This window comes from Mus caroli, unplaced genomic scaffold (genome assembly GCF_978045245.1).
Source record: "Mus caroli unplaced genomic scaffold, Mus_caroli_1 scaffold_18, whole genome shotgun sequence".
Taxonomy (NCBI): Eukaryota; Metazoa; Chordata; class Mammalia; order Rodentia; family Muridae; genus Mus; species Mus caroli.
Window position 1 is genome coordinate 81,134,924 of NW_028227273.1, and position 12,724 is coordinate 81,147,647.

The window sequence follows — 12,724 nt, forward strand, 5'->3', positions numbered from 1 at the left end:
CAAAGTCTCCGAAACTACTCTGCTGTAACAGAGACGTTGTTTCAGATGCAAGTGTGTGGTCTTACACCATCCATTTAAATGAGCCACATCATGTCTATCAATCATACTCTTAGATTGTCTTGTGATCAAATCATTGCTTTCATTAAAAAGAACTTCCTTGAAATTTTTTTTTTCAACTTTTCGTTTCTTGGATAAGGGAGAGAAGGTTCTATTTACATAGTTCACAGGGACTATCAAGGAGATAACTATGATAAAAACTAAATTCTTCCCGACCAGTAGTCACACTCAGAGCTTCTACCTTCATGGAAGGGAAGTAACTGAGAAAAATTGCTTCTCTCAAACCAAACAGCAACATACAGTCCCTGGGGTAGGGTAGAGCAGACCTGGACTCAGGGTAGCAGCCTCCTCACCCAGCAGAACCTCAGCCTCTGACAATGATGCAGAGAGATCCTACAACTACACCATAAGTTCTTGCTTTGCAGAATGTCAAAAATCAGCTATCATTTTAAAATTCAACTATGGAAAAGTATCAGAGTTAGAGTCCACATAAAGAAATAACCAGAATGCTTGTTGAGTTGCATTATTAATTTTGTGTGTTTTTTCCAAGCCATCTACACTCTTTACCATCAGTCAGAATTTAGTGATTTTAGTGGATAAGCTAATTGAAATGGCTAATGGGAACTGATTGCCTTCCATGTTACTGTTGCCTCCCACGGAACTCATACGCAATTCTCACAATAACTGTAAATCCTTCATAAAAGCCACCTGAATTCTGCCTGGGAAAACCAGAGCAGTATCATACCCCATACCCCTTCCTCGGGGACATGGTGCTCAAGAATTTGAGGGAGACTAGCTCAGAAGGCAAGGGAGCCTGAAGATAGTCCGGAAGAGAGGTAGGCAGGCCAGATAGGGCTAGAGTTTTTGGTCCAATAGCAAAAGTTGGAAGATGCAGCCCTGTTCTGTCTTATGCATACTAGATACACATAATTTCTAGCCCCTTTGCCCAAGCCAATCATTTGTGTTCAGGATAACTTGGTAATAACTAGCTGCCTTTAGAGGACCATAACCTTTTCTTCAGCATCTCTCTTTACTCGCTCCTCCTCCTGATGGCGTCCATCTTCCTCTTGTCTTACTCGATCTTCTGCTTCTCGTTTCCGCATCTCTTCCAACTGTTGCTGGCGCCTGCGCTCCTCATCCTGCATCTAACAATAAACAGAATTTAATTTTCACCCAATCAACCCCACCAGCAAAGACACAAATAAGCACATCCTGAGACAAGCAGACACAGACACACAGACAGACACAGAAAGTGAAGTAGAAAACACCAGGCTAAATCACTGTTGTAGGGTGGTAAAGCTCATGTATTAAACTAGCTCTTACCAATTTCAATGTAAGTTGCCTAAAAGCTTTGTCTCCAAGGCCCAGTGTTATTCTTCTATTAATCATAGAAGACTCAAAGAAACAAGTTATTCCATACATTCATGCATTAACCAAGCATGATTCTTTCACTAAAGTAAATGTTAGCTACGGCCTACAAATTACCAATACGTTCCACTTTCACAACTCCATAATACGATAACACCACCAATGTTAAAAGACTCCTCTTTCTCCTGGGACGTGAGTGGCACTTGCACATAAGTACAAGGCTGCCTATCCCCAATCCAGTCTCAGTTGAGAACTGTTAGGAACCGCCTACCTTACTTGGGAGTGGAGTAAAAGTCTAGGGCTCCTCCTCTTTTAGCAATTTCCCTTCCCTCTATACGTCAACCAGTAATCTGGGAGTCTCTTCCTAGCCTAACAAGGCCTCAGACTTGCAGGTAAGAGTTGGGACTCATTCTGGCTCATTTCTGATTATCACACATGGGGACCACTGATAACTCCCCTACACAGGACACACTGCTGTATGTGACAGCTGGTTTAAAAGTTTATATGCAGGTTAGGTCCCAAATCCATCAGTTGATGCTTGTCTATTTCTGATCATTAAGTTCTACCTTTCTGAAACAACAAAAGAGCCAACTCCTTCCATTTCCCAGTGCCCAACACTACCAGCCACCTTCAACTGCCAGTGATGTGCTTCTCCTTGTTTGTTGTGACTCCTTAAATCTTCTGACCATATTCCTCAGCATCACGAGTTCTAGGGTAGTATAAAGACTCCCCTTTATCCATGCTGGCCTGCACCCATGTCTTGGGTTTTGTCACATACTGTGGTGACACTGAAATGCTGCACTAGAGCTGTTCTGTGCAGAAAAATGCCAGCACTGAGATATGTCACCGTGAGGACAACTCAAACTCCCCATAATTTGAATCCTAAAACTGTCCTGCTGACGTCTAGCTACTGCAGAAACTCTTTATAATAAAGAGATTCTTGTGAGATGCAGTTCAAGTTCCATAAAATCACCAGTTTGCCTACACAGTGTAGAAAACCTATTTAAACTTCTGAACTTAGATTGTATGTGCATATTTTAAAAAAATACACAAAACAACTCTAAAAATTTTATTCCTTATTTTCAATGGAATAAAACACTAGCTCTAAGGCTGGAGTGACTTTAAGCAGTTAAGAGCCCTGGCTGCTCCTATAAAGGGTCCAAGGTTGATTCCCACAAAACTCGAAATCATGTGTAACTCCAGTCTCAGGGGATCTGATGCCCTCTTCCAGCCTCTAAGGGTACCAGGCACAGACATCTATACAGGCAAAATATTCAAACATATAAAATAAAAATCTAAGACCTCTACTATATCCAGTAAAAAAAGAATAAATTAGCCTGTGATGTTGGGGTTATTGATGTCAGCAAATAATAAAACATCTCAGAAAAATTGTCTTCTCAAAAAGACAAATGAAGTTACCTTTAAAAAAAAAAAAAAAAAAAAAAAACAAAAGAACATAAGGTAGTGCAAGTCCAAACAGAAGTTGAGATTTAGGGTGGATTTTATAGCAGGCATAGACACTGTTAATCAAGAACCAAGGCACAAAGAGCAACAAAAGGAAACAGTACAGGGACCATCAAATGCTCAGAGAAGGCAACTTAAGGGCAAAACCAAAGCTACACTTGCCCTTTTCCACAACTCAGCTCCTCCTGGTACCTAGCAGGAGAAGCACGCACAATGGTTTAGCTAACAAGTTCAATCACAGAGCTCAAATTCTAAGTGTAGGCTCACAAATATGGCAAGAGACATTTTCTCTAAAACACATGGTTCTACATTCTCCTAGCTGGTGAAGTGGTTGTCAACCTTGACATCAGTCTCACTGTTCTGTAGCCCAGTGACAAGCTGCCTAATGCAGTGAAACTGAGTATCTGACATCTCTCATCTAATCAAGGCCAGCAGAAAAGTTGGGCAGGCTCTGTACCAGTCTATATTTCTCAAAGGTGCTTTCAGGTGAAACAAGTACTGCAGGTTGAGATTTGTGTGTATGTAGCTTCGCAAAAGCATACTAAGGATGCTATTGTTAGTAAATTGTCAGCCATGCAAAACAAAATCACGACAGCCTTTACTTTTTGACATCTGAACTCTGCTAGAGTCTACAGGATTTTTCAAAATAGTTTTCCAATATAGGTATTTCTTTCTACAATACAATCCCAATTTTAAGACAAAGGTATAAAAGCCTTGAAAGCATTAGATTATTAAGGGAGATGTTTTGAACTGTTTGCAGTCAGTCTTCTAGTACTCTAAGACCTGGGTTTAGAGCCTAGATCTGCAAAGGACCAGCTATTCCTGTCTAAGGAAAAAGCTCTATGTGTAGCATCAGAGTTCATTAGAAAACAATGATCTCTCTAACAGTGCAAAAGGAAATGTTAAAAAAAAAAAAAAAAAAAAAAAAACCACCACCTAACAGTGTTCTGATGATGTACAAGAGCCACGGGAGTCTCTGGAAACATCTTTCCATGTGTATCACCCCACAGAGAAGCTCATTCCTGTGAAAATGTATGTTGCCCAGGGAACACTGTGACCCATTCATATGTGGTGAGAGGACACAGCTCAGACAAGCTTTTGAGGGACAAACAGGCCAAGGGAGTATCTATCTATCTGATGGCCCAGAATGTCATTAATACACAGGAAGTGCTTTTGATGAAGCAGAATTACAGGTAATGTGACAGGAAATGCTGTCCAGAAAGCAAACTCATGCTGGCTCTATGTGACAGAGGGTTAAGGCTTACACATTGGGTCTAGAGTTTTCCTTGGTAATAGAAGATTTGCTATGAAGAAATGTAATATAATCATGAGGCCTAAACATAGTTATCACTAGGTGTACAAGGACCTGCTTTTACACCTTGACTGGTAAACCCAGCAGTAAAGGGCAGTGAAGCAGCCAGGGCAGGAATGTCGGTAGGGCAGTAGCCTCTGAAGTGTGAAGTGGATCATATAAATCCGTAAAGCTCAAATGAATACAAGTATATCTTGGAAAATAGGGGCTATGGATTGGGGGTAGAGGGCAGATTGAGCTTCAGTACAAGGAGCACAGAAGAAGGAGAAATTTCATTTTGCACAGGCTGAATTCTGAAAGCTGCATCTTGCCATCTGGAGGAGATAGAATACAAGCATGTTGGTAAGCAATCTTATTGTGCAAGAGGGCAAGACTAGAGCCATGAATGAAATGTCACTGGCATCATTACTGTCTTAAAGTTATGGATCGAGAACAAGCAGAAAAAGGCAGCAGGAGGCAAGCCTTGAATCAATGGTGGCACCCAGTCACCGGGAGCCCTAAGGAAAGACTGGAAATCAATTTAGGCAGTCCTCCAACTTTATGGAACTCTGCTGCTCCTAACAAGATAAAAACCTGTCTCATTTGTCCCATGAGTCACCCCAAATCTTATTTTATACTGTCAAGAACATGTCTTAAGATTACAGGGCAAACTGCTAGCCCAAGACACATGCTTGCCACTATCCTCTAATTCTTACTTAGGAAGAGTTTCCCAAGATAATCTGCCGATTCTGACATGTTAAGGGCTCTATGAATAATGCATTATTGTTAATAATACTAATAGTTAATACTAATCATACTAATATTTAATGATACTATTATTTCATATTAATATTTGATACTAGGAAAATGGATAAGAAGTGCATATAAACAGTGGTTAATAAATTATTAACATTTTATTAATTGTTAATTGATAATCAAAATATTTATCTCTTTAAAATAAGAAAAACTGGGAACTATTAATTAGAAATAAAAATTTAGTGCAAACATTATTTATCACAAATAACTTCACAGGAGAAAGCTATTCTTGAACCAAGAGTTGGCTAGCGTCTGTGGCAGTGCCTCTGGTCAGTGCTTGCTCTATAAAGGATACTGGTAAATACTTGCTAAGTGATGAATAACTCTTAAGTGGGTTACTGTGGTACATTCCTGTTAACCCTGTACGATCTGAGTTTGGGGCCATCCTGGCTTATGCAGTGACATCTTTTTTCAAAACAAACAAAATAACAGCAACGAAAATTTTTCATGAACCTAATGCACAACTCCATCTCTAAATTTTCTGTGGAGGAGCATGTTTATTATGCTTGTTTCATATAAAGAATGAAGACATGGAAGTCGGAAACTAGTCCTCTGTTCACCAAGAAGGGGAGCTGTTTATAAACAGGTTTCTTTGTGAGTGACCTGTCCTCAAGCTACAGAACAGAAAAGAGGGGACTAGCATTTGATGAGATGACCACTAGAGTTTAACTTTAAAGAACTGGCTTTTTTTTTTTTTAATCATTTAGACATTAACCTCAGATAAATGTGTGTGTGTGTGTGTGTGTGTGTGTGTGTGTGTGTGTGTGTGAGAGAGAGAGAGAGAGAGAGAGAGAGAGAGAGAGAGAGAGATCAGGTAACAAACACATTACTGAAGTTTAAACAACATTAAATGATCAAATATTTTGATAATCCATGTGGTATTAAGAAAAATAGGATTTTGGTTCCCAAGAAACCTCTTACTTTACCATTCACAGTGACATCTTCATTACATTACCATTCACAGTGACATTACTTTACCATTCACAGTGACATCTTCATTACATTTTAAGTCTGGGAGTAGTGGCAATGCCCTTTCAACTGAGTTCACAGTGAACATACTTATTAGAAATTGTGAAAATGTATTTCTAATACAACAAGAAATAATTACCCAATGCAAAACCTATTTCATTTGTTCACCTACTTGAGACTAGCTATGAGATAGAATCAGATTATGACTAATACTGTAGAAAAGTCAAACCCATAAACAAACAGTGACACTTAAGGTTAACAAGGAAACAGAGTAACTAGTCTAGTAACATTCAGAGGCATGCTTCTAACCACAGAGCTCACTTCCTGACCCAGGAGGTGCTAGGGAGAACTGACTACTGAGAACACAGAACAGCCATCACCAAAGGAGGAAAGAAAATCAAGACAAAAAAAAAGTACCAAAGGGAAAGAAACAAGAACATACCAAATCTAGAACAGAGATTGCTGGCATAGCAGTCTGCTGCAGGTAATAGAGAAGGGGAAAAAAAGAAAGATGAAGCGTCAACAAAAAAGTTAGGTTTAGACCTGTGTTCCACCACCGGCATCTTTGTTGCTGTCAAGCATCATCTGGTTTTAGACAACTTGATGAAAACTATAGAACCACAGACTAACTTCTAGCATTCAGAAATAGAAAAATGTCCACATGGCATTAATATTTTGAGATTTATCATTCAAAGACATATTAAAAAGCCAAAGCTTTCTTTAGTGTTTATTTGGAGACTAAGATAATAAGCTAAATATATAATTATTAAAATAAAATTACTTTTTTAAAATTAATATCAAAATTTTCCCAGGCATCATAATCCATACTAAAAGGCTTTAAAATATTCAAAGTAGTAGCAATTTTGTAAATCTATGACAAATCTTCAATAAACATTTCATCCTCACAGAAAATTGAGATGTTCTAACGTAGTAGCTAACTTTTTATCTCTGTAGTGATCTGCTGTCAAAGGAAGCAATGCTAATGCTAATGCTATGTGATCAATACCAGCTGGACATTCAGAGTTATTTACTGTAGTACAGGGGAGGGGAAATCTTCCTCTTCGTGGAACTTGGGGTGAGTGCAATACAAAGCCACAAATCACCGTATCTGTCCCTAGCCAGTCAGGGCATGGGGAAATACCAGTGCTGGCCAGTCCAGACAAGAGCTAGAGAGTGTGTCTGAGAGTCCTGAGCATGAGCACAGTGGAAACTATTCAACGCACCCTTATTGTACAAGTCTCATTCATCGCTTATTCTTTGAGATAAAATAGTTGAAGAGGTGGATACAGTTATGTTTAAGGATGTTTACTAAAGGTACTAGAAAAATAATTGCAAAATGATGTAATTGTTAACAATTACATTCTGGTCTCACTCAAGAAAGCCAGTATGTAAAATAAATCTTAGGTGAATCAGAGCACTGTATATGCTGAGGAATGTCAATATGAAGAAGCCAGTGAATCCCCCTTTGAGTTCTCAACAGTCTTCAGGAAAAACTCACTGAAAAGAGGCTAATCACAGTACTGGACTGTTACAATATCAACCAAGATTAACCAGCATCATGCCCTTGAAGTAAGATGTCTGACCCAGCAGCTACTGTTTCAACAACCCCTTTTATGCATAGCATAAAAAATAAAAAAGAAGAAATCAGAAAAAAATTATATTGATAAAAAGCATCATTAAAACTCACTAACATGACAGATAACAGCACTCTTCGGCAAGCTAATATCAAGTGCCCATGTTAGTAACAATAAATGCCTCTGAATAAATGCTTGATAAGTAGCAAGGATCTAGTTTAAACCCCAAATTTGGTATTTTTAAAACTTATTCGCATTAGGCTAATTTAAATTTTTATTTGAAACAAAGATAATAAAATTTTTTTTAATATAGAGATTAAATTCTATCAAAATTTGTCAGAATCCTTATGCTACAACTACAATTAATAACTAATAAATATTTGAAGTAATAACAGTAAAATAGCTACACAAGTCCTACTACTGGTAATGACCCTGCACTTTAAAATTGATGTCCTAAAGTCCTCTGCTCATCATGAGAATCAGGACCCAAAGCTTTCTGTGTGATGTCCTTGGTGAGTTATCCAGGGTTTGTAAACAACTCTGACTGTTCTGCTCACAGCAGAGCCATGTGACCATTACACTTGATATAGCCCACCAAATCTCAGGGATTTACCATCTGGCCCTGTGCCGACTGTTAGTGGTCATTACTAAGTACCTGTTCTCGCAACTTAAGTGTAGCAAGGATAACTATACGGCTGCTAATTAAAACACTGAAGCCCTAAGGGCCTGGCTCATCCCTGCAAGTTGTCAGCCAAGAGTGAGCAGAAGAAACCAGGGGTCTTTAAACTCCTCTTTGTGATTGTGAATATAGCTGTCTGCACAGAAACACCCAGAAGATAGCATAGGGAACACAGATACGCACAACCGAGGCCTTTCCCCTTTACCCTGGCTCTCCGCTCGGCCTCCAGGCGCTGCATGATCAGCATGGTGTCCACATCATCATCTTCCTCTTCGTCATCATCCTCATCCTTCTGTTTGGACTCCTGTAGTCTCTTCTGGAACTGCCACTCCAGCATAAGCTTCCGCAGGCGGTCACTCTCCTCCGCAGTACGGTCCACCTTGTTTTGCAGCTCATGGATCTCCTTGCTTAGCATGTCCACAATGTGCATTTGCTGTTGCTTCTCCAGCTTCTCCCTGGCATCTCGTTTCCAGGGGTCTGGAGACAGACTATCACCAGAGGACAGCTCCTCTTTACTGATGGTTATATACTGCAGATCCTTGCGCTCAATTGTGCGGGGCTGCTGCTGGGGCTGAAGCTCCCGAATGACTGTTTCTTGGGGCCTCTGCAGTGTGGAAGGCTTTTCTGGCTTGGCCTGTGTGGCCAAAGGTGAGAAGGAAGCAGGGTTCAGGGTCTGAGAGCGCATCTGCCCCAACTTCCGCTCCTGCTCCCTGCGCTTTCTCTCTCGTTCTTCCTCCAGGCGGGCCTTCTCTTTCTCATACCACCTCTGGTGCTCCTCTCTCTTTTTCCACTCTGCAGCAGCCACCTGAGCAGTCTGGGGTCCTGCCTGGTTGGCAGGAGGTGGTGGGAGGGGCAAATCCATTGGAATACCATCAAACTCACTGGTGTAGTGGACCGGTGGTGGGGGTGGTGGTGGAGGGAGGTCTGATCGAATGGGCTGAGAGACAGCCACAGGGGTGGGCAGCACCGCTGCTGGTGTTTTCCAACGGCCAGGACCACTCTTGGTCAGAGTGGAAGCTGGGGTAACTGACTTGGAAGAATGGTTCAGGTGTTCCTGGCTGGATGTGCTGGATTCCACTGAGGAGCTCTGATTGATCCACATATCACTGTCACACTTTCGATCCATACCTGCCTCTACTCGATGCCGCTCAAGTTGGTAAACCTTTTCTTCCCGAAGCTCTTCCTGGGAACGGGTAACACGCTGAGAAAAGAAGAAGTTCTCATACTTCAGAGATTCACCAGACACATTACCAGAATATCATACATGCTTCATGCTCAAAGAGGAGACAACAAAACCTGTGGAATGGGTGTATAACCAGAAGCTGAAACTGCTTTACTGCTCACTGGCCAAGTAGTCAGCTGTAAATCTATCCACAAAAGAATAAAGAAGGTTTCCTATATACTAATGCATGCATGCTATTTCTGGCACTGTCACTCCTGCCTAGCAGGTGAAGGTACATGCTCAGGCTCTAGGCACACCTGACTCCCATAGGTAAGTGAGAACAGTGTAATCCAAGAAGAGCAACAAAACTTTCTGTTAAGTTAGTCTAACTATTACAAAATACTCATTGCATGCATCTATGGCTTGATTCTGAGTGACTTACAAAGATCAGGACTACCTTTGTTTTCTCTCAATAAGACAAGGCTATAAGGACAAGTTCCATTCATCAAAGATGTTTTAGCTCCACTGTTACCAGAGAAAGAAGGCAATAGCATACTTTAATGGAAATAAAGCCTTTTGCCTTTCTGAGGAAGGAGATTCAAACAAGTATTCTTTTTCTCTAGAAGGCTACAATGAAGCCTGAAAAGTGGCATTTATAAAAGCAGTATATCCTGATGAAGATGATCACTATGATATGTCAATCAATTATCCTTAGCACACCTTGACAGTGAACATCAGTTGAAGATGGAAACCTGAAAATAACGATTTCCTTTTCATTAAAAAAAACACGAATTACCACTTTAAAAAAACAATAGCCATAGCAGGAAGTTCAACAATAATTCCCACTACTTAGGTACAGCTTAACTTTGAGCAGGTTCCTTATCACCGTAGTACACAATCAACAAACCACATAAGAGCATCATGAAGTCACATGCTCACACAATCTACACATCACATAAGAGCATCATGAAGGGAACAGAGACCTGGCCCTGCTAAAGACACAACTCTGAACCTTCTGTCTAGTGTGTAGACATGGTATGGGCAGAGAAGGAAGACATCTTCCTTCCTTAGAAAACCCAGCGGCTAACGGTTCTCCGGTTCTACCAGGAGAAGGTAGATAAGGCAGGGCACACACCAGAGGATTATTTTTTTCCTAAACAAAGTTTCCTCTTACCTTGGTGCACAGTCTGTGAGTACACCCCTTTCTGCTGTCTGCCTGTCTATTTTTCTCACCCTGTAAGGCTCAGCTCAATTCCCATGTCTTTGGTGACCACTACAGTGATCTATTCCCATGACTTCTGTGACCGCTCTATGGAGGAATGACTGTTTTGGGGATCATACAACATTTACTTTCCAGGACATGTATCTGTTTTATGTGTCCTAGATGGGTTTTCTCTTTAAAGCACACTGCTGGTTTCTTCTTCCAGTCACATCTGATAGTGCTTTCCAGTTTAAAGCCCTAGACTGGCATCTCTATCTTTAGTGACTTGGACAGAAGTCTAAACTCCTTAGCTAGCAACCACAACTCTTCTAATGAACCGGCTTGCCTTCAGACTCCAGTCTTGCCTTTTGATGTCCAGATCTTTTCCTTCAGCCAGAAAGCCAAAGCCAGAGGAAGACACTACACAAGCACCAGGGATGGAATCCAGAGAGGCTAGATTCTTTCCCAGTTGATACGCCTGGTAATACCCACCTTTTCAACAACTTTAATTGCATTGTATGTTTTCTGTATGCCCTACTTCAAAATCCACGGGCAGAGACAGACTCGGTGCAAGCTATGCCAGTCACTAGATTTCATCTTTCACTCCTAGAATCTGTAAAAGCCTTGCCTTCAATGCTGTAACTATGTCTTACATTACCGTTATTTCATTAACCAAATATTACACAGAACTTGTTTACAATGCTCTGCATTTGAGCCTATTTCTTTTTGCCTCAGACTTAAAAACACACATACAAAAATAAGAGGACAACCTAGCAATCTGAGGTTAACAATTGTGTCTTAAAACTCACACACTCTTGGGCTGCCAAGAGGGTGGATGCTGGGATCTAGTCTGATCCCAGGAACCCAAGTCATTGAAGGTGACAACTGATTCTTGAAAACTGCCCTCTGTTCATGTACCCCATACACTCACACACAAAATAAATACAAATAAATATTTTTAAAGAAAAAAACAGCCACCAGTCTTTATCCTGCTAACCTGATCTATCATAGTCCTCTGAGAGATGAGAAACATTTGTGAGCCCCTTATTCCTAACCTGGATTGCAATGCTGGAATGATTACTTTCTGTGTGCACATGCGGTTTTTCCTCATAATTTGGCCACTGGTTCTGAGGAGGAGCCGTCCGGTCCTGCGACTTTGAAGCTGGAAAGGTAAAATACTCTCTGGTGTATGTCTGAGTAGGGATAGGATAGGCTTCAGGTCTAGGTGGAGGGGACTGCTCCTGTAAAATGTAAGGAAAGACAAAAAGAGATGCTTAAAATTTCATAAAAGGCTAACTTTATACTCGGGGATCTGTTTTACAATCTTTTTAAACAGCATCTATCGGGGGGTGGGGGGGTTGATACCCCGAGGGAAGCTTCCCTGTCTCAAGAAGGGGAAATGGGGGGGACTTGCCTGAGGGGGTACTAGGAGGAGAGGAAGGGATGACATGATTATAAAGGGAATAAACAAGTGTTTTTAAAAAGCATATACATTAAGTGCTATGCTAAAAATTGAAAACTTGACCCTATGCTTTGAATGAGGAGCATTAATTTTCCAGATTTACTCACTTAAACTAATTCTCATTTCCCCTAGATTTAGTAAATATTAAATTATTTGACTAGTATAATAAAAACTAAAAAATTAAATGAACAAAAGTCAAGAATGATAGCTAATGTACTTTGTTGAGAACTATATCAGACAACTCAGATATTTCACAAGTAAGAAAGTGTTCCAGCTTATCTCAGACCTCAGTGCAGAGGTTTCCAGTGGAGACAGATGTTATCTTAGCTGCTGTTCCAGATGTATATGGACCCTTCCCTCCTGGGCTAGGAGGCTGATCTGTTGGAAACAGTCAAAAGAGACCCCAAGTTTCACATTAAATAACAAGTAAAATACACATAACATTCCTTTAAATGCAGGCGCTGTATCATGTGCATCATTACACTATTGACGGGACGTCTAGCACAGAGCCAGAGACAAAAAATGTACCAGAATCTGGCTTCCTGCACCCCTATAAGTCTCCTACCACCATAGCCCACCCAGGAAAGGATGATCTCCAGGATCAGGACCGAGCTGACATCTGTGGCAGAGACCCGAGAGTAAATACTTGAAGCCTTTTGGAGGCTGGGGTCTCTATTCAAT

General features: G+C 40.7%; 1 protein-coding gene across 20 annotated transcripts in view; it reads right to left on the minus strand.

Annotated features, from left to right (window-relative positions):
- Positions 1 to 12,724, minus strand: part of Afdn (afadin, adherens junction formation factor) — a 146,719-nt gene that overhangs the window by 8,603 nt on the left and 125,392 nt on the right. For 10 of the 20 annotated variants that reach the window (XM_029471162.2, XM_085833216.1, XM_085833218.1 and 7 more), the window contains 5 exons: positions 12,330 to 12,421; positions 11,637 to 11,822; positions 8,424 to 9,419; positions 6,408 to 6,443; positions 1,068 to 1,202 (listed from right to left, as the gene is read on the minus strand). In XM_029471162.2, coding sequence (XP_029327022.2) covers positions 1,068 to 1,202; positions 6,408 to 6,443; positions 8,424 to 9,419; positions 11,637 to 11,822; positions 12,330 to 12,421 — 1,445 coding nt within the window. Of the gene's footprint in view, positions 1 to 1,067; positions 1,203 to 6,407; positions 6,444 to 8,401; positions 9,420 to 11,636; positions 11,823 to 12,329; positions 12,422 to 12,724 lie in introns of all 20 variants that reach the window. The other 10 variants (XM_021150044.3, XM_085833220.1, XM_021150047.3 and 7 more) reach the window with 2 other exon arrangements.